Source organism: Corvus kubaryi, unplaced genomic scaffold (assembly GCF_017639235.1).
Source record: "Corvus kubaryi isolate FWS band 111438036 unplaced genomic scaffold, C.kubaryi_AGA036_p1.0 134, whole genome shotgun sequence".
NCBI lineage: Eukaryota > Metazoa > Chordata > Aves > Passeriformes > Corvidae > Corvus > Corvus kubaryi.
Window position 1 is genome coordinate 7,004,810 of NW_024580668.1, and position 22,392 is coordinate 7,027,201.

At 42.1% G+C, this 22,392-nt stretch overlaps 1 protein-coding gene across 3 annotated transcripts in view; it reads right to left on the minus strand.

The window, feature by feature from the left end:
* The window catches only part of RTEL1 (regulator of telomere elongation helicase 1), a 45,684-nt gene that overhangs the window by 3,062 nt on the left and 20,230 nt on the right, over window positions 1-22,392 (minus strand). Inside the window, exons 20-35 of one of the 3 annotated variants that reach the window (XM_042047718.1) lie at window positions 22,115-22,200; window positions 21,424-21,501; window positions 20,649-20,726; window positions 19,336-19,479; window positions 18,462-18,577; window positions 17,490-17,613; window positions 16,165-16,318; window positions 14,465-14,619; window positions 12,388-12,483; window positions 11,049-11,253; window positions 9,712-9,849; window positions 8,911-9,027; window positions 6,897-7,139; window positions 5,291-5,461; window positions 4,252-4,437; window positions 3,643-3,746 (exon numbers count right to left, since the gene is read on the minus strand). In XM_042047718.1, the coding sequence (XP_041903652.1) occupies window positions 3,643-3,746; window positions 4,252-4,437; window positions 5,291-5,461; window positions 6,897-7,139; window positions 8,911-9,027; window positions 9,712-9,849; window positions 11,049-11,253; window positions 12,388-12,483; window positions 14,465-14,619; window positions 16,165-16,318; window positions 17,490-17,613; window positions 18,462-18,577; window positions 19,336-19,479; window positions 20,649-20,726; window positions 21,424-21,501; window positions 22,115-22,200 (2,195 nt within the window). Of the gene's footprint in view, window positions 1-3,642; window positions 3,747-4,251; window positions 4,438-5,290; window positions 5,462-6,896; window positions 7,140-8,910; window positions 9,028-9,711; window positions 9,850-11,048; window positions 11,257-12,387; window positions 12,484-14,464; window positions 14,620-16,164; window positions 16,319-17,489; window positions 17,614-18,461; window positions 18,578-19,335; window positions 19,480-20,648; window positions 20,727-21,423; window positions 21,502-22,114; window positions 22,201-22,392 lie in introns of all 3 variants that reach the window. The other 2 variants (XM_042047707.1, XM_042047728.1) reach the window with 2 other exon arrangements.

Here is a 22,392-nt window from a genome sequence, read left to right on the forward strand (position 1 = left end):
CTAAAAGCTTCCAGAATTATTCACCACCTCTCCCTGCCACTCTTTGCTCAAATAACAAATTGGACAAGATCACAATTTGCAAACCCTGCGCTGCAAATGACGCTCTGAGTCACTTCCTTGGGGGGCACAATATGCACCAAAGGGCTTTTGAGCTGAAAAAACAGTGAGTAACTTATTAGGAAAGAAACCAGGAGTTTTAAGTGCAGCCCTGTCAGAGGTGGCAAAGCCCAATCCCATCTGATGAGAGTTCCGAGCTCGGATACAGTTGCTCATTTCCTGCTGGTAAAGGTACCTCTATCCCAAACACATGGATGGGGCTGACTGTCCAATCTCCCAGGGCATGAGTGGGAATGTGGATGGATGTGGTAGGAGATGGCTCCTCTGTGATTGGTTTCAGAGAAACCCAGGATAATCTTCCTGTTTGCAATCCTGTGCTTCCCTCTCAGCTGCATGACCAGCACAGCTCTGCCTCATCACTGGAGAAGCATCTCTGCATCAGCCCAAGTCTACAAGGGGGTAGGGGAGGCTTGGACATTAGGGAAAACTTCTCCATGGAAAGGGTAGTAAAGCATTGGAACAGGCTGCCCAGGGAAGTGATGGAGTCACCATCCCTGGAAGTGTTCAAAAAACGTGGATGTGACACCTCAGAACGTGGTTCAATGGTGAACACAGTAGTGGTGCTGAGCTGATGGTTGGACTTGATGGTCTTTAAGGTCTCTTCCAACATTAATGACTCTATGACTCTGTATTTCACTCCTCATTAACCAAACAACATCTGAATCACATAATGAGCCACTTAACGCTCCTGTACACCAAGAACATTAAGCACTACATAGGTATGTCTGTCATAAGTAAGATTAATCAGGGAAGTGGCAAATGTGGAAATCATTAATAACAAATGACCCACGACTCAATTCCTCAAACATGGTTTTGCATGGGATATCTAAATAGAAGAGAAAGAACACTTCCAGTTGGAAGGGACCTACAGTGATCCCATAGTCCAAGTGCCTGACCACTTCAGGGCTGAAGAGAAGTTATGGCATTATAATATTAAAGGGCTTTGGGGCCTCTCTAGGAAGCCTCTTTCAGTGCTTGATCACCCTCTTGGTATAGAAATGTCTTCTAACATCCAGTCTGAGCCTCACTGATAAAAGCTTTGGACAATTCCCATGAATCCTGATATTAAATCCCAGGGAGAAGAACCCAGCACCTTCCTCTCTGTGTCCCTCCCTCAGGAAGCTGCAGAGATCCACGAGCTCACCCCTCAGCCTCCTTTCTCCGAAGCAGACAAGCCCAGAGTCCTCAGCCACCCCTCCCAGGAGGTGCTTCCAGCCCTTCCCCCTCCTCTGGACACTCTCAAGCACCTGAACCTGAAACACAATCTAATCTGGCAGGTCAGACTATTTTAATCTCTGGTCTGAGAAATGTACAATCAGATAAAGGAGTGATTAATAAAAAAATTAGGCTGAGCAAGTTCATTATCTGTGAGCTATGAAGACACACACTAACTTGAGGATTAAGAAGAAATCCAGACTGCAAAATGACCAATTTCAAGACAAAAACCAGAAAAGGGCAGTACAATTGCTCAATATACAACAGTTCTAATTTTATGGACTCTTAAACTGATGAAACAAGTTCCATCTTACTGGCAAAAGGAGAGAGTTTTTCCCCCTTTATAAGGTCAGCATTCATTAGCTGAGATAACATAACCATGCTGTGGGATGCTAAAATGCTTGTCTAACCAAAAAAACTCCCCAGGGACCTCACTCTGTCCTAAATCAATTCAAGTCTCAAGTGACAAAGATTATGAACACATATGTGTAAAATTCTTGTCATGACTTTTGTTGGAGCCCTTTCTGCAGTGGAGGATGCTGCCTGTTAGATGTTCATCCCCTTCACACTTTGGAACAAAAGGAATAATTACATATTCAGCAGTAAATGTGACTGTCCCATCTGCAGCAAACATGAGATGCCTTCTTTGATTCTTACGTATGTTCCTTATAATCCCATACTTTTGGATTTTAACATTTTTAAAGAAATATGACAGCAGACTGAGAAGAAGACAATTTAGTTGAACAGCTATTCTGAATTCCCTCTAAGGGATGTGTCTGAGACATCAGTCTGGACATTATGGAATGAATCCAGAGGAGGCTACGGAGTTAATCATAGGGCTGGAGCAGCTGTGCTCTGGAGCCAGGCTGAAAGAGCTGAGCATGTTCAGCCTGGAGGAGAGAAGGCTCTGGGGAGACCTCAGAGCCCCTTCCAGTGCCTAAAGGGACTCTGAGAGAGATGGAGAGGGGCTTTGGACAAGGGCTTGGAGTGACAGAACAAGGGGGAGCAGCCTTAAGATAAAGGAGAGCAGGTTTAGATGGGATATTGGGAAGGAATTCTTCCCTGTGAGAGTGGTGGGGCCCTGGCACAGGGTGCCCAGAGATGCTGTGGCTGCTCCATCCCTGGAAGTGTTCAAGGCCAGGTTGGACGGGGCTTGGAGCAACCTGGGGTTGTGGAAGGTGTCCCTGCCCATGGCAGGGGGTTTGGGATGAGATGAGCTTTAAGGTCCCTTCCAACCCAAACCACCCTGATCCTATGCTTATTCTGTATTCCTCTCAGACCAAGTCTGTCTTGGCTGTTATATTTTATTTGGATGTCAGTACAATGTTTTCTATGCTTAGCTGACAATTCAGTGTCTTCTTCCTGAGAAAAAGACCTTTCTCTGGAACTTGGAATAACTGATTATTTTGTACTTGCTCATAGGCTGACAAGTTGAAGAAGCTTCTTTTCCTTCTCTACTGTTTTTGGATATTCCTGAACTCAATTGATCAGTGGCCTTCTCATCACATATGAATGTTTAGAAACCCCTCAGCTCTTGCATTAATCTGGTTTTGAAAGTCTTTTAACACCTGGCTGCTGAATTAAATGTTGGGTAAGATGCTCCCAAACCCAGGCACCCTGGGACCAGCTACATCCTCTTACCTAAAGAATTTCAACCACCAATTTACTCAGCTGGGAAAACCAACAGACAGGATGACACAGGAGATCTTTGAGCAGGAATTCGGAATCACAGATTCACAGAATCATTTTGTTGGGAAAGACCCTAAATGTCACAGAGTCCAAAGGTTGACCCAGTACTGCCAAGTCCACCTCTCAACCACGTCCTTAAATGCCACATCTACACATCTTAAATCCCTCCAGGAATGGTGACTCAACCATTTCCCTGGGCAGCCTGTTCCTTTTTTGCCTCATTCTCATGACAGAGCTTTACAGTAGGATTTTGAGGGGGAAAATTTATGAAACTAAGCAAGAAAAAAATTTAAAATAAAGATTACAATATTAAAAAAACAACACAGTTTTTCAAGTTGACTCCATGGCTTGCTGCCTTTGTAATTTTAGACCAGAAAACACATGGAGGCAGCTCAGAAAGATGCAAAGGTGTAAAAACCCCAGATTAGGATAGAGATCTGCCTCCAACCACATTGCAAACCATGGGAAATAATGGAACAAGTGGTAAATCTTCCATCAGCATTTGGGTGTTCTTTCTGGAAACAGAAGAATTCTGATTCCAGGCTTGTTCACATCATTCTCCTGAAAAGCACAAAACTCCCCGGCACTTTTGGAAAAAACCAAACCAATGAACAGGAGAACCTTTAAGAACTGCTCCCAGCATGTTTTGCAGCAAGCGAAGTCGCATAATGGGCACTTAAAAGGCACATCATCCTCAGATTTGCAGTTAGAGCAGTGGAATCTTCCTAAAACAGAGGGGAAGGTGGGGACAGGGGAAGAGAGAAAGAGAGGGAGGAAATGACTAAATTCCCGTAATCACCTGCGAAATCCTCATGTATCCACACTTCCAGTGCAGCCCAGAAAACAATGACCATGAGTGTAATGAACTACCTCAACAGTGCCCTGCCACATCATTTCTTTCAAGTGACCTCACAGTCTCTTGGTGCTTCAGATCCCAGTAGGAACTCGGGTTACATCCTTCCTTTACAAGGAAGTTGTCAAGAAAAAAATCCCTAAGTTCTCAGGAAACTATTACAGCATTGTGATGAAGACAATGAAGCACTTTGAGAGCACATGCAAGGCACCGAAAGTACAGATTCAACTCAGCAAACCACACTAAGGACACTGCACCTGAGCAAATACAGGCACGGACCTGTGGTTTCATACACCATCAGTCTTGGTCTCATTTCTGTAACTTATCTTTATTCCCCAGTATTAGAAAATTACATCCCAAACCTCCCATGTACCTACCACACTCTGGTTCCATCTCTAGGGGAAAGATGGGCACAACTCCACAGTCTGTGGGTGCTCTCATGTTACTGATTTCTTTGGACACTTCAGTCTTTGGCAACTCAAGTTCACTTTTCTGGCTAAAGCAGAAGGAGGAAATCTTACTCTGAATTTTCTCTGGTGCCCCACCCTTAGAAGGGGCTGCATCTGGAGAGAAAAAGAGAAAACCAGTGTATAAACCTGCATCATGCAGAACACAACACACAGACTCTGCAAGAGACAGCCAGCAGTAAATTCACTCTGTTGTCATTGCGTAAGAAGAAAAACAAATTTGAAGAACTACTTTTTATGTCACACTGCTTGGCAATAGAGGTTTCTGATAGATACTAAAAATTTCAATATTACTGAAAGAGGCCCTTTATATTGAAATAGTTCTATTGAAATTCTTCCTACAGAGTGGACCCTGATCCATGTCCACTCCCACCCCACTTAGCTGGAAAAATTCTGCCTTCCCCCTTAACACACTTCGCAGCTTAAACATGGCAGAAGGATAACTATTTCTTCCTTGTTTCCTTCCACTTCCCTATCTCATGTTACCTTTTATCTTACTCCTGTTTGAGTTGGGTTTTTTTTAACCCGATTTAGAGATAACCAATGGCTTTGATTCTCCTTGACAGGTCTCAGGTCCAGGGAGGCCCTAGCCCAGGAGAGGGATTTTCCACAGGGGTGGGGAGTGATAGGACAAGGGCAAATGGCCTTAAACTAAAGGAGAGCAGGTTTAAATTAGAGATTAGGGGGAAATTCTTCCCTGTGAGGGTGGGGAGGCCCTGGCACAGATTGCCCAGAGAAGCTGTGGCTGCCAAGTGTTCAAGGCCAGGTTGGACAGGGCTTGGAGCAACCTGGTCTAAGGAAGGTGCCCCTGCCCATGGCAGGGGGTGGAACTAGGTGAGCTTTAATGTCCCTTCCAACTCAAGCCAGTCTATGATTCTAAGGCTGTTGTGCACTACTCATCATAATTATAAATAAGATTCTAGACTTCAGACAGCTGTTCATTCCCCACCTTGTACGTGGCTGATCCCTTTTGTGCAGCTCTTCAAGCTCTGGGGTTTCCCTTCACTTTGCTCCAACTGTTGTGGTTGCTTCTCTCCATCGCCACAGACCATTCCAGTCAAATCCTTACACAGCTCTCTGAACTGCTCTTTGTGGTGAGGACGCACAAACATGTAAAACCCTGGCCAAAAGAAAATACAGTCAAATGCATAGGAAAATCACTGCCTGACCATGGAAGAGTCCTTGCTTTGGAGGGAAGAAATTCTTTGGAAGCTGAATAATATCAGCCAGATTCCTCAGAGTATCCTTGGCTTAGTGGAACACTTGACGTTTTCGTGATTTTTATAATTACAGGGTTTTCCTTGCCAGAAGGCAGATGAGTATTTAGTATTGAAAATAACCTCAATTTATCTTGAAATTCTTCCACTCTCTACAGCTCAGAATAAACAACCTGCCCCAGCCCTTCACCTGACAAGTGATCTAAGCAGATCAGCTATACACACAATATCCAGAAAGACTCTCAGGAAGTTTCTTGTTACTGTTTGGTTGACAAGGATTCACAACACACATACAGAAATTCTAAAAAACTCCAATTATGACTTACTGCCAAGCACAGACAATTCTACCACGAAGTTGTCTGAGGTCAAAACATTTGCTCAGTAGAGACAGTGACTGAAAGAATGCTCAGGGGGAGGTTATGACTCAGTGCCACACAGCTCATTTCCCTCCCACTCTCCACTTTGCCAAGACTAACCTAACTAGTCAATGCACCAGAAAAAGGGTATTCTCCCACAATTTGCAGACTATGGTATCTGTTCAAGGTCAGTGGAATATTTGTTGTTATATGCTAAAGATAACAAACAAAATTCCATCAGCATTCCTCAGGATACACCAAATGCATCATTTCCGGCAGCAAAGTCACCCCAGAGACAGGGAGAAGGTGGAACTGAGGTGTCATGTCACACAAGTTGTCACCATTGACGCAATCAGGACCAGCATATAATGCCTCCTCTTCTTCTTGTTTTAAACAATTAAGGCCAATTTCAAATTTTTAAAACCTGTAGCTCCCTAAATCCTTCCATCACTAAACCCATAAAAGGAAAATAAAACAAAACAAAGCACTTCTGAGAAAATAAATTATGACATAGTTCCATAACTATTTCCAGGTGAAGCTCTGTAGAAGAATAGTGAATCAAAAGTCTGATTGTTTATCCTGAGACCTGGAAGTGATCTAAGAACTTATCAGCAGTATAGCAATCACTGGTCACGGGAATAAAATTGAGTCAGTTCAATAGTCAGCATTGTCCTTTCTAAAGAGCAATTGTAGTAGTTGAGGAGAAAAAACAGTCATGGAAGCATGATTGAAGTTAGCCAGGATGAAGATAAGGACTGGAATTACTGAGATCTTGTGTAATGTTTTTAATGGACAATTTCTAACAGAGATAACACTTTATAACCTTGACATTTTTTGCTCTCTGAATGGCATTCAGTGAACACATTGTTCCTGCTGCTCCACTGATCTGGGTTGCTAAACCAGGTGAGACCTCACATGAGATCACAGCACCCACACTTTCCTTTCAAATAAATAAAAGTGATTTAAAAAAAAAATCCCTTACTCTGTAGGAGATGGAAGTCCTGCGGCCTCTCCGTGGTGAGGGCTGCTATCACCGACACCATGGCATCGTAATTATCCGTCTTCTTGTAAGCCAGCAGAGCCTCGTAGAACTGGCTGTAGGTGCTTTTGTCCAAAGCCCTCTGCACATCATTGAGATAGGCAGTCCTGAGGGCCTGGTGATGCTCTCTCCTGGAGCCTGGAGCCTTTTCAGCCTCTTTCCTTGGAGCTGCACTGGCATTCTGCCCTGAGAGACAAAATGCATAAGCAGGGCTTGATGAGGAACAGAGACAAACAGGTCACCCCATCATATCCACTTCTCATCTCATCTGAAGGGAATTCCTGAACTACTTCGAAGTGGTAAAGCCAACCCCACCTACCCGTGCACCTCCCTCTGGCATGGCCAGACCTGCTCCTGGAAATGGCAACAGAGCAAAATAATTCTGAAGATCACTTATAGCATCTTCTGGAGTTTCTTGATCATTTAAAATGGAGAAATGTGTCAGAAGGTCACTAGGGATTGAGCAAAAGGGGCATGGAGGTCAGCAATAAATCAGGTTTTGTGCTCCACTGAAGGAGTAGAAGCATCTTAAACAGATGGGTTAACCAACTCTGCTGGCCTGAAATGGGCAATTTCAAGGTACAGATTCCTCACCCCTTAACAATAAGAGCAGACAAAGGGGGGGGGGTTGTTTCCCAACAGGAAAACAATGTCCAGATATACTATCTAACCTGAAATAACACTCAAAAGAGCACAAGAGCAATGTAGGTCAGCAAAAGGTAGAAGCTTGGAACATCCTGCTAAATGCCAAGTGAACTTCATTTACAATGTAACTCTCTGATTGCTGTTATGTTTGAGGAAAAAAAAGGTCTGGTTTGCATATTACAGGCATGCAAATATGGATGAAGGATATGATAAGAAACTGATTTATATTAACCTGCCATATCTTTTGGTATCTGGACCTTTAAAAGTTCTTTATTGGATGATAAAGAGAATTAAGTTTCAAAACAGAGGCTTCATTCAATTTGCTGGAGGAGGAAAAACTTGGGTGTGAATTTTATAATCAATATCTTTTATTGCATATCCTAGAGCTTTCTCATATTTCCACAGAAGCATTCTCTTCCTAATGAGTGAGCCACAGAAATAACATATCCATTTATTCCTATTCTTTGCTCAATTACTTTTAGTAGAAACAAGTTTCTATGAAACCATTCCAATGGTTCTGGGACAAGATAATTGCTAAAGATTCTGCTTTATTCAAATATTCTTAAAATACAAAAGAAAATGGAAAAACAAATCAAAAGAAACAATATGGCTTCACACTTGAAAAGCATTTAAAGTCTTCCAGGAAACTGGCTTGTTTTTTTAAGGAGAGGATTAGCCTTTGAGTATTCTTTGTCCTCTAAAGAAAGACTTCTAAGCTGTCCAACGATCCTACTCATTTCCTTGCGAGAAACACAAAAATTCCCAGCTGTTCTCTGGAAAACTCATAATTAAATAATAAATAAGCCCATGAGTTTGAAGATAAATACTGGAGAGAGTGAGATTAGAGGGATGCACACAGAGATTACGTTTATACTCTCTGTTTCTGTAGAAAAAGCAGGCGGTCCACAGAGGGAGTGTACATATTACACCAAGAACAAAATGAAACAGCTTCTTCATACGTGAATTCACATTGATGTAATCTAAACTCACATTCCTTAACTGGCTCCCTTTCATGGACCCTGGGCAAACAGGAAGCCCAGCAGACCTGTGCTCAACTCCCACTTTTCCCAGCTCAGTCTCTAGTACAAATGTCTGGCTTCAGCTGCTTTCTTTCACATACACCTTGATTTATTGACTTTTGTGTTCTGTTTTGCACAATCCTTGCTGAAAATTCAGAATTACCACCACTCCCACCCACAGAGAGTGAGCCACTGTGCTAGGTGAGCACAAAGAACATTGGTTTGCCCCAGGAGAACTTACAGTGATGAAATAAACCAGAATAGACTGGGGCTTTATTAAACATGGAGGGTACCTGCACTATTCAGTCCTGTTGCCAAGTGGGATCCTCCTTGGTTCAGGTGGAGCCCAGGGTTCAGCTGAGCACATGAGGCCTTGGAGAATGTGCTTTTCTGATGGCTCTGTTTTTCTTCTGTTAAATCAAACCAGTCCATTAACAGTGAATTTAGGGAAGAATGAACACGGAATGGTGCATTTCAAAGTATGACATCCTGTGCTGAAAGCACCTGAGCAATCCAGAGAAGCTGTGGCTGCTCCATCCCTGGAAGTGCCCAAGGCCAGGTTGGAGGGGGCTTGGAGTAACCTGGGATAGTGGAAGGTGTCCCTGCCCATGGCAGGGGGCTGGACTGGGATGAGTTTTAAGGTCCCTTTTAACCCAAACCAGTCTGGGATTCCACACAGATTTATTTCTCTGATGATGAGCTAACACCCCACTTTTTTAGAACTTTACTGCTCCAGATTTCACAAGCTCTGTGAGGACACAAATCACCCTCTATTCACAATTCTGGTGGCACTAAGTGGGCAGCAAAGACGACACACACGCAGAGTTGTTGAATTCCCCAGACTAAATGATTTAAACATCAGTAAAATCCCCTTTTGAAACAAAATAACATCATTATTAACCCTGCAGTAACCAGTGCTCAGGCATCTGCACAGCTCAAGGGAAGGCAAAAGGATCATGAAGAGCAGAGACTTAGCTCAGTATTGATTAAATGGAATTTCCTTGCATTTCTACATGTCAGACACATCCTGCTCTATGACTGGGTGAAAAAGGACATTTCTCCTTCAAATGATACAACTGAACCAAGCTCCTCACCCGTTCTCTTGGCCAGGATCTCCCTCTCCTCCCGTGGGAGGCTGTGCTCAGGTTTGTAGCCACAGCCCACTCCAGTCAGATTGCAGCACGCTTCATCAAACTGCTTTTTATGCTGGGGTCGTACAAACTGGTAAAAATCTTGCATCAGAGAGAGGGAAAAGGGGGGAAAAAAGGAAAGAAAGAAAAAAAATCAATCCACAACAGGCAGTAAATGCTACCAAAACCTGCAACAGCAGAACTTGAAGGTTCGATAAAAAGGTGCAACTAAATAAATTAAAATCTAGGTCTTTTTACCTAATATTTATACAATAAGCACACTTACAAATTACACAAAGATCAGCCATCATGCAAACACTGAGCATTAATATCACCAGTAAGTAAAAACTGTCATTTTTTCCACTGTAAATACAAAGTAACTCACCTCTCAGTGAAGCTGGCTTTGAGGTGCCTCATAAATCATGAAATCCAAGTAACTGCTAGGCTGATACTTTAAATAGCCGATTAACTGTTAACTTTACACCGCATGTTACTTACTTACCACAAAATGCTGGCCAAGCCTAAACATCAAATCAACTTTAGGTTTCAGGTGCCTGACAGTTTTCAAAACTAGACTTAGACCTTGATTTGATGATCAAATATTTTCTTATTTATGTAGATAGTTGAAAATTGGGAAACAAACTGAGCTTCCCATTCTTTAACCTTAGAATTTACCTGAAGCAATTTACAAGATGCATAACTTGGCTTTTATTATTTCAATTGATGAAAGAGTCACAGAGAAATCCGTCCATTTGTTCACAAGTTGTGAGAGAAATGAAAAGTCACACAGAAAATACTGTTAAACTAGAAAAAAATCTTGGTGGGAATTCAGTTCCTGTCAGTACCACTGTTAAAAGCCACTAAGAAACCAGCTAATGCAGTAACTATCCATGTTTGCCCAGACCCTTTGTTTTATACTCACAATTATTTAAACAGAAAATTTCTCTGTATATTCTGTCTATTTACTGTTTTAGCACAGAACCCTTACCAAGGCATCTCTCCTACTCACACACCACGCTCTTGGTCTCCTAAACTACCAGGAATAAGTCACTGTACTTTTAGACTAAGTTTAACATAACACAAACTTCCATGGAATATGATTTTCTTCAAATCAAGATGTGAGCTAACACATGATAATTAGACTGAGGAGAGTCTTCTGTTATCTGGGGATATAAAGTGATGAACCATTCTAATTGAGCTGCACTTCACATCGAAAACACTTCTGAAGTATCCAAGTCTGTTTAAAAGACAAAAGCCACGTACACAAATATACCAGGGATACACAGATACTCTGAGTGTACCTCGCAGCAAAACGTGCTTTTTTTCATCCTCTATGAAGAGGGAGCTCATTTGGGACAGCATGGCATGGAAGTCATCTGTCTTCTTGTACTGCTGCAGAGCCTTGGAGAAGAGCTCATAGTTCTGCTGGCTCAGGGTGTCCTTCACCGTGGCGATGTAAAACGTGGCCCGTGCCTTCTTCGGCTCCGCAGGCTCCGCTCTCCGGTCCTGCTGCAAGGCAGGAAAGGCTCCTCAGTAAAAAGCAACACTTGAGGAGTGACTTTCACGTGATTTTAGGTGGGAGCAATATGTTTACAATACCAGCAGCACATAGGATAATGAAAGGAATTACAGAATCACTGAGGTTGAAAAAGACCTCTAACATCATCAAGTCCAATAGCCCAGCCAGCAGCACCACTGTGCTCACCACTAAAGCACGAATACTTTCACCTAACAGGTTGCAATTATGGCAGGCACCCCCATAATTCATGTATTATTCACCTTCCCCACTGACGAAACAGGCAGCTTCAGGGAAAAATTCCTAGAGAAGGAAGCGAAGTACCATTGCACAATTCTACTCTTAGGAGAAGGGATAACAAAAAGACATTTACTCCAAAGCTGGAGGCTGAGGTGACTCATCATGACATCAGATAGCAACAAACTGCAAACACAACAATCTGCATGAACCTGTTCTCTTCTCTCTGGTATTGTATCTCAGCTTCAGGATCAGTTTCGTTTGCCAGATGCTTAGCTGACTGACACAGGGAACATCCGGTTAGGACAGCACCTTGGACAACTACTGGCACACACCTCACCCAGGGAATTCTCCTGAATTTATTGTGATTCTTAAGCAAATAGCTGCATAATGAGTTAACTGGGTTTGGAGACAGGGCAAAACAATAATGCACAGCTGCAGAGCTAACACACAACCATGACCCACCTCAGGAGGGGTAGGATGTGATCCCTTACCCAAAACCAGTCAGTTAAACCATCTGAGGCTCTACCACAGCAGCTGGACCTGCTGATCATTGCAGGCCCCTCCCAACTGAACTATTCCATTCTAATCAAAAAGAAGGAAACCACCCAACCACACCTGATCAAGTTGCTCACAAAGCAATCAGTGTCAGAAAATTCTTTTCACCTACAAGCCCTATGTGGACCTGTGCTTGATTTGGTCTGGGACATCGGGATTTGGGAAAGAGCATGACAAATAGACTTCAGATGTGCACTGATGAATATTTACAATTTGGAGAAAAAACATACTTGTTCTGTCATCAGTCATCTGTCTGCCTGGAAATTTCCAGTTCAAATTAAACCAATCTACAGATCAAAGGGATAGCACAGACACAGGGAAACACATACTGTATTGCTGACTAGCTTTATTTTCTTCCTTCCTCCTTTCTGCTCATCCGTTAATCTCTTCTCATACTGAAGGGAAAGTGTGGACAGACGATGCGCCTGTGAAGATAAAAAGAAAGTAAGGTAAAAAAAAATGCTTTTCGAAGTTACTGTCCATTTAATTTAGGTATTTCCAGCAGTAAAACTTGGTAATCCAGTTTGTGACACCATTCAAGACAGTGAAACAAGTCCAACCTGAATTACTGTCACAGAGCCTGGACACATACCTGTTTCTAGAGGGTAGAAATTTACCGGACAACTCAGAGAGACCAAACCAGAAGAAATTAAAGATAAAGTTGGTCTTGAGGGTACAAATGCCTGCCTAAGCAAAGCTGGACTCACAGCAGACTGTTCCAGGGCAGCCTGAGAGTGTACATACACCTGTGTGTAACTGGTGGCTCATACTGTCCTTCACTTTCCTGCCCGAAACTCCTTGTACGTAAGGGAATGAAGAATTGGAACATAATCAGCAAGTCAAATATCTATGATACATGCAGGAAGTCAGAAAAATTATCAAAACCATGTTCTTAGTCCTGTGCTATGTAAAGGCACCACCTTGAAAAGCATTATTCAGCAGAAATAAGGCTTCCTAGACAAGTTTACAAGAGGTGTAACTCACGAGGAAATCTGATTATGGGGAACTATTAAGTCATTTAAATGGATTGAAAAATTCTTGTACTGTGAAGTTTTGAGGTGACAAAGCAAATTCTTTCAGAATGAGAGCAGCTAAACTTCCATGATTTACAGAACAAGGGTACAGTGTAACTTTGATAAAAGGAAAAATGGTAACACAGACACTATGCTGGATGGTGATAACAGGAAATGACACCAACCCCATCCTCAGTCCAAATCCAGTGCTCAGTGCTGGACCCAGAATGAAACCTGGCTGCCTGAGAGCCACTGCCTGTCTCAGGACTACACCCACCAGACTGCTGGGACCAGGCCACCAAATTTGGAGCAGCACAGGGTGACCCCAGAGCTCCCCACAAACTTCAGACAAGCAAATAGGAATTGGACCTGAGCGACTGCCAAGCCATTGGGTCCATCAGCTTATCTGACTCCAGGAAATGCTGAGCTCTGCCAAAAGCACTGCAGCTGTGTTAGGAACATACTGTAGCTGAGCTACTAAGCCCCTGGAATTGTGCCAAGCTTTCAAAAGAAAAGGCTTCGGTGTCTGTCATGGCAGCCCAATGGGTGATCGAGCCCATTTCTCACTTGGCTGCACACAAGTTCAATATTTGCTGCCCTTTGTACATGTCTCCATTCATGTCCTTGGGCCTACTTAGATATTCCCCAGATACTCCTACACCTCCGCATTTTACCTCAGGCACTCTTCCCCTAAGGGAAGTACTTAAGAATGCTGCAAGAGGCATTCCTTAAGTCCATGTACAAGTCTGCAAGCCAGCAGTAAAATACTTCAGCCAGGTAAGGGAGCCACCCCTCCAACAACTGCAAACAGAGGTTTTGGGAAAGCAAGAACACAGCCCAATCACTGATGTATTAAAAATACCAATCCAAGAGGAAAGAAAATGGACATCACAGAAGCAGCTTTGTTGATCTTAATGTGATAGTGGAATTTTGATTCAGATAAAATATTCCACAAGTCAGCAACACTCCTTCTCTGGGGCAAATCAAAAATTTTCATCCAGAAGTGCAATTTCTAATCCATAAACCCTCCCCCACCCTTTTTTGAATTCAATATCTGGTCTCATACCACGTGCTGACAGAGACTCCACCCAGAACAAATTGTGTTTTACCAACCTCTTCTCTGAGAGCTCCTTGCTCTCAGAAAGCATGGTTAACTTCCAAGACTCCTCCTGGTCAGCAGCCTTGGAGCACAGAACAAGTACATACCTGCTGATCATCTACTTGAACGTGGCAAGGAAACCCTTTGATCAATTTAATTATGAGAACTTGCAGTTACTGGTGCTGGTTACAGTGAGCTTTTCTCGAAAGAGGGTTGAGCTGCTTCTCCTGATGCCAGAATCATTTTGCTTTAGAGCCTGCAATTTTTACTTACAAGGAAGTATTTTGCCATTACCTTTTCCTCTCCTGGCAAATCAGTTTCCTCCTCTGCATCTTCACTGCTCTTCTCACTGCGCTCCAAGGCATCCAAGAGCCCAACACATTTTCTTCGGGGTGAGACAAACTCTTGCTCATATTCCACACACAGGCTGGGTGCTCCATCTCCATTTACTGCCACCATAGCAGAACACAGATGACAAATTAACATTCCACATTCTCTCCTGCATTTTCTTTGATTTGGTAATAGCTCCAAGTTTTACAAAGCAATCCACAAATATGTGCTGGTGAATGAAATAATCTTCCACCTCTTGCAAAAGTGCATTACATAATTTCATAAGAAGACTGCTTTTACAAATCTCTTCTAAAATTGCTCAAGCACTTGTTACCACAACCTGGCAGATTGCTCTCAAACTTTTCCTTAAGTGATTGTCACATTTAACCTCAAAATGGCTTAGGATCAATGGGAAAAAGTCTTACCACAGCAGCTGTCTCTGTTCAATTATTTTAGATTTATGGATTTTCCCAAAACTGAGTTCCAGAGTTTTGGAGAGATTTTGGTACAAAACACAATTTATTATTTTTAAACAGAGCAAGTTTTATAAAAGCCTACAATTCTCACAGTATCAATACCCATAAGACACAGTCACCAAGGTCCCAAATTACATATTCTCACTAGTCAAGATCCAGGTTTTAAATACAAGAATTTTGAGTTGTAAGTAGGGTTAACTTAGTATCTGCTTGATATTTCTGTAAGGCATTACCTTCAAAATGTATTTCCACTGCTTTGTGAAATTACTTTAACAGTCAGTTACTAAGGAAAGTCACTATTTTCAGAAGAATGGGAGTGTATTATGACCACTGTGACTACAGGTGAGTTTGATGTTACAGCTAATGCAATGCAACTGAAAATCTCTATTAAACAGGAAATGCAGCTTCTTCCCTTCACCTCCAGTCACACATTCCAGCCCATCCTTTGAGATGGAGCTACCAGTCAAGGGGATGGAAGGTCAACTGGTTCAGCAAAGCTCAGCTGCTCACTCTGCAGCTGCACAAAAGATGGACTCAAATCAAAGGAAGGAGTAAAAAGTGCACAGTTGGAAATTGAGAGGGAGAAAAACGTGGTGGCCAAAGTAATCCCTTTCAGTGACAATCAGCAATCACACTGGCTTAAATGTAATGTGAACTCACACTTACTCATAACTGCTTAGGAACCACAGCTTTAACCAAACTTCACTGTTCTGCTCCAAGCCAGTAAACGGTCTAGAGTGTTGAAATAATATCTGACATGAGAAATGCCTTATTCTTTGGCATTAGCTATCCACAATTTTTTTAAATATTGTTTTGTTCCCATGTCCTTTTTGTTTTCTTAGACAGATTACTGAGTAAGAGTCATTTATACAACAGGATGGAAGAAGGACATATTGTGCTAGGCAGAAAGAGACTTCCAGTTCTTATTTTCAAAACTATCTGTGACACTCCACCAAAAACTCTTCCTGTTCTGTGGGACACTTTTTCCCCATCTGCCACTTTTCTCTGTAACTGCAACTGTTTCCCCCATTTTCTAATGCTTAACTATGTCCCTTCTGACCAGACTTTTACATCAGTCTTTGAGCTCTTCTTGCTTTCTCTCCCATTTCAGTTTCTAGCCTCCTGATTCTCCTTTTCGTGGTTCAGCTTAAAACAAAAAAAAATGTATCTGTGACGATCCAAACATACCTTTCCTTTTCCTCTTCAAACTGGGAACATGATCATCCAGGTTTTTAGCTTTTTTCAGGGAGAGGATCTGCTCAGATGAAGTAGATGGTGCTGCATTGCTTTCACTTAAGGAACCAGTATGTCCAGGAGGGCACTGAGACAGGGGTGGGGGCATCTGCAAGCAGTTTATAAAGCATTACAATAGGCAAAGGCCACTTTTGCACTCCATCTGTGACCAAAAATCTCAGCAACAATCCAAAGACATCTCTTTTTTGCCCAAATAACCTTTGGTAGAAAGATTGTTACACACTCTGGGTTTATGTGATTTTGAAGAAAGGATAAACAGCTCAGGAGTGACATAGCTGAAGTGCAGTAAGCAGGCTCAACTCTAAGTGACCTGGTAACCAGAAAAAGGATCATGACCTGCTGAGGAACAATCACTTCCTAATGCTATCTCTGCAACAACAGCTCCTTCTGACAAAGCACATCGGGTTGTGGTTTTGATTTACCATGGAACTCTCACTCATGATCAGAAAAGATCATCAAGTCCTGCAGCATCATCCATCTGTAACTAATTAGTCTGAACAACTTGTATTTGGCTACGGCATCTTCCAGGAAGTCATCCAAGTCTGTATATTAAATTTTAAGTGCTTATTTTAATCTTAACCTCCATTTTGGGAGCAAAGAATTTCCCATTCTGGCTTCCAGCCCATTTCTTGCTATGACTTTCTCCAGTAAATTAGGAAGCCTTTTTACAATACTACTTTTTAAATCAAGGAACTATTACAGGGAACATCAGCTTCTTAATGCTAATAAAGAAGCTGTATAAGTAAAGATGACCCAGTCATGAACTACAATAACAACTGATGGTTTGTATTTCTCTTTATTACTAGTCAGCTTCAATTTCAATTTTAGGGTGTGATCCTTCCCCACACATAACCTCTCCCTGAGCTAGAAAGCTTCTGGATGCCAGTATCAGTTCCAGGATTTGCATACCAGCCAATAAATACATGTTTTTTTAGGAGGAACTGGAAGAGGAAGTTATTTTTGTGATCTAACCTAATGAGCTGCCCAGCGTAAGAACAACATCCTGTCCCAGATCACTCTCAGAGAAAGATGAGGCACATCTCCTTTCCAGTAAATCTTCCAGCGTTTAGAAGTGACAAGTGACTCCACGTTGGGCAGGCTTGTGAGGAGCAGGGAGCTGGACTCTGATCCTTATGCATCCCTTCCAATTTGAGATCTTCTGGGATTCTCTCACACCTCTCACCTATCTCAGCATTCCCAGTTTCCAACACTACTCAGGAAAGTTGTTTATTTTGTGGGGGTTTTTTTAAGACACTTACGATTTCTTGAGCAACACGGAAGAAGAGGGAGACACTTCTGACTGCATGCCCAAAGTTGTCATAAACGTTCACATAGGGACGGACCCACGAAGGCAGTTTGCCTCTGACATCACCAGTTGTGAACCTGGGCAGGATGGGAAAACCTGAGAATTATTTGCCAGGTTGGGCTCAATTAATTAAACAAACCCTAGATCAGTATCCAAAAGGATAAGGGAGGAGCAGCAACACAAATAAAGACAAACAGTGCAGTAAATATAATGGGGTGATGCCTTCACTCAGGAGAAAAGGGCTTTGCTGATACCATGTTCTATCAATTAAACTCCTGTTGCCTATAATATACATACTATATTAATTAGCATTACAGAAATGGATATGAATGCAGTATAATGTTAATATAGAATCTGAATATAAATAGTATTGTTTCAGTAACACAATCTGTCCTCATTTCCATCCTCCTTCTCTCAAAACACTGCAGTGCTGCTGACTGTCATCTCAAATGAAAGATGGAGAAAATGCAAGACCGTAAGTTGTTGTCACATAATTTCCTGTGGTATTACAAACATGAATTCAAAAAATTGGTTTATTTTCCATTAAAACCATTAATCTCCTTCTGTAGCTCCAAGCCTATATAGCTAAGGAGCAGAAGATAACAACCTTGTTACTTTCTTGAAGTAGTGCAATATTTATATAACCTGTTACATAAATTGATTTCATTATTACAAACTGTAGCCTTTTCCTAACAGCAACACCAGCACATTTATGTTCAAAGTACCAACACCTATGTTGGTATATAAAGCTGTTGATGTTGTTGACGCCCCATCCCTGGAAGTGTTCAAAGCCACGTTGGATGGGGCTTGGGGCAACCTGGTCTGGTGGAAGGGGACTCTGTCCTTGGCAGGAGGTTGGAACGAGATGAGCTTTAAGGTTCCTTCCAAGCCAAAATATTCTGGGATTCAGTGAGCTGAGGTTTACCTGTGGTCACACAGGAAGATAGCCCCGTAGTCCTGGCGGTGCCTGATGACCCGGCCGATGGCCTGGTTGACAGCCCGGGACGCTTGCTGACTGTACCACTCACGCCCAGACAGGAACTGCAAGAGGTGGGATGCACAATTAACATTATTTACCAGGTAAAATGTATTCTCTGTGCTGTACAGTCACCATTTTTTTTCCTATAGAAATAAAAAGTACAGAACAGCTGTTGGATAGTATCAACCAGATGTACCGACAAATCTCAAAGAGCTGAGGAAAACCAAACACAGGTGGACTCAAAAGTCACACCTGATTTATAGAGCACAGAAAACTCAAGCAGCAATGCCCAGCTTGAGAGGCTATTTCCTATATGGTATACTCAGAGCCTTGGCAGTACAGCAGACTCACCATATCCTTTAAGACCTGCAGAACAGACTAAATTGTAACATCATTCATGCTTGTGCCTGAAGCAATAGAAAACCAAACTCAAACACCCCAACATACACCACCACACTTCCAAAACAGTAATTCCCAAACCAGCCAGCACAGGCCATTCTTCCTGCCCACACTGTCTCTGGATGAAATACATCCCTCAGAATGAGAGATGGATAACACACATACAAAGATTTTGATGTAAACTTTAATTATATTCTTTTTTTGGGCTCATATTTAAGACTGTGCCAGAATTTGGAACTCTCAACACTATTAAAAAAAGGTGGCTGTATTTGTGACAGATACCCAAGCCTGTTTGAATTTTTGATATTCATAGCTCCACGAGGCTGAGAGGATAACAAAACCCAAACCCCACTGGGACAAGAGGGAAAACCAATGACACAAACATGCAAACAGCCAGGAGTGAGAAGCTGCCCAGTCTTACCTGTGCACCTGCATCACTTCTCCTCATCTCATCCAGGAACTGCATCTTTAGAATGACTCTGGGCTCCATACGAGGGGGAAATGGAAGCCCAGTAATGATGACTCCTCGTCCATTTATGTCTGCAAAGTCCAGGCCTTCACTGGCCTGCAGAGACAGAGTTTTCCATCATCAACAGGGTTTGAAGTGACATTTCAAAGCGATTCAGCAGTTGTTGGCCCTTTTTCTCCATTCAACTCCTGGCCAAGTGTAGTTTGTCAATTGTTTCAATGAATAGTTTCAACCAGATTTTTTTTCTTTTATTACCAGGAGTTTGAACTTGGCTTTTTCCTCTGCCAAAGCACAGCTCAGCCAACCCTGTTAATGGCTGTCTTGTTTCTGGATAAGCAGAACATGTCAACATCTTTGTTTAAACCTTCCACACCCTGAGTTGTCAACAAGACATAAGAACATAGCAAGCCTTCTCTGTCAGTAAAAATTAACAGAATCATTTCAAAGCAACAACAGAAAGCCATCAGATTCACCAGAATGTAGTGTCATGTCCAGCAGCTGTGCTGTTGACATCCCATCAAGTATTTGTCACTCATGTCCCCTGTACATGCTCACTGTGCTGGCAAATCACTCTGTGAAATTGTTAACAGAGTTGAACTGACTGAAAAACAATTAAGAAAAAAAAAAAAGCTGTTTTGTTTTTCAGCTGAATCAGTTCTCCAAATCTCAGCAACAAGGCTTGAGAAAGTTATGTCTTTTCTTCACTCCAACAGCTTCTTTGGAGACTGGGACCAAAGGTTCAAAAGAAATTGGATCTTCTCCTGGTACACAGTAAACAGCAGCAAAAAGGCTCTAAGAGTAATTTCACAAATATTTCCACTGATAAACATAAGTCAATTTATCAGCATTGGAAGATGCAAAGGAAAGGCCACCAAATGTGTCCAGAGAACATGAAGTTAATGAAGCAAGTGTTTTAAAGGGAAGCATTATGTTTGGTTTGCAGCAGTGTTGTTTTAACTTCTTTGATTACAGTTCTCCAGAACAGCTGTTCTCATCTAATGCGTTATGTTTTCAGTCAGCAGCCAACATGAAATGCAAGTATGATGCTCATCCACTTCAGAGAAATCAAAATGTGTCCCTTCAATAAAAACAGGAGTGAATCACACAGAAATGTGACCTAATTTTGAAAAAGCTTCAGAGCATTTCTTTTTTTCCCCACATATAATTACAGTCTAACAGAAATGTATTGAAATCCAGAATGAAGGGGGTTTTTCTATCAATTATATAATCTGATCTCAGATGAAACAAACTCTCAGTTACATTACCTTGCCCCGACACACTGCCAAAAATGCAGCTCCATTGGACTTAGGACAGGTGACTTTATCATAGTAAGCATCAATAACCTAAAATATAAACAACTTTAAGCAGGAGGAAGAATGGTATTATCCTGTACTAGCTAAATTTGACTTGTACACTAAGATCTAAACTGTGATTAATTTGGCTTCATATAATTGTCTTTAACTAATTGCAAATGTGAGAAGCCGTTCTCCCAGCAAAATCTTTGTATCACTGTGAAATCCAGAACACATCTTGGTAGGCATAAAAAAATTAATGTCAGATACTTCTCATGAGAAGATGGACCATCCTGTGTTTCTGCAGATCCCTAAGTAAAATTGACAAAACAGGAAAGCAATTCTCAGATATTATTTATTCTAAGAAGCAAACAGCTATAAACAGGATGACACTGTACAATCCTTTAACATCCAAAGCAGGATGAGCTGGGAGGAAAAGCCCTGCAGAACATTCACAAATGCTGAGTACTGAAGTGACAGCTTTCCACCAGCTCGATTACTCAGCACTTGTGTATGTTAGCTGCTGTTACATCACCAGATTCAAACGAAGATTGAACCCTGCATGGCCAGATGAGAGGAAAGGAAGGATGCACAGGAAAACTATACTTCCAAGAAGCACTCAGAGAGTTTTACTTTCACCTTAGGCCAAAAATTTGGGTGTTTCATACCCAAACACACCTTAGAGAAGGTCATGAAACATAAAAACTGTTTCTGAAAATCACAGAAGTATGTAATGCAAATAATCAACCTCTGAAAAGCTTCCTTTGTTCCTGGGTTCCACAAACATCGGCTTCACTTCTTCTATTCTTTTGGCAAAGTCATGCTCCTGTTAAACAGAGAGGGAACAAGACAGAAATGCCAAGTAAGAACACACCACAAGAACAGAAATACTCAGAAATGATCACTACACTTCCCCACCAGAGCATGTTCCTCTCTTGCCAAACACAGGAAGAGATGGAAGCAGAAACATGTAATCCTAAGAGCACTAACAGTGATTCCTTGCAGCTGGTACACCTCAGACATCAGGCAGATGGGGGAGTTCCAGCACTCACCTCCCAGTCCCACTCCACAGCATGGAACCTCCGCCCCTGCCTCTTCAAGGAGCATTTAAACCAGAACTGTTCTGGCAAGTCTCACTAGGGACATTCAACTCATGAGCACAGAAGTACCAAAAATTACAGCTGCAATGGTTACAAAACAAAAATAAAGGAGAAATGCTCATATTGCTTTTTTCCCCCAAGGGCTGAAACACAGAGACCAATTCTAATAATTGTTTTGGGTTGGAAGGGACTTTAATAATCATCTAGTTCCAACCCCTTGCCATGAGCAGGGACATCTTCTACTAGATGGTTTTTAATTAACATGGTTAAATGGAATAACTACAAGCTGTCTGATGCATGTAACCAAACCACCTAATACAGGCAGAGCAATGAACATACTCTCCAGTATTCCAGGCTCTTATCCATGACAGGATACGATGGGAAGAACACCAACAGCCCATGTGGCACAACTCGCACAAGGTTACCTGCAGTGAGATAAGACAAGGGTGCAGCTGAGGATTTCACCTTTTAGGCCACGCTAAACACTTCAGAGCAGTGCTTTCATTTCTCCTCCATGTCCTTCTAACATTTCTAGATTTAACAGATTCTTTTCAATCATGTTAGCCAAGCTGCACAAATGCTCTTCTGTTATTCTGTCCTTATGTGTTATGACTTTG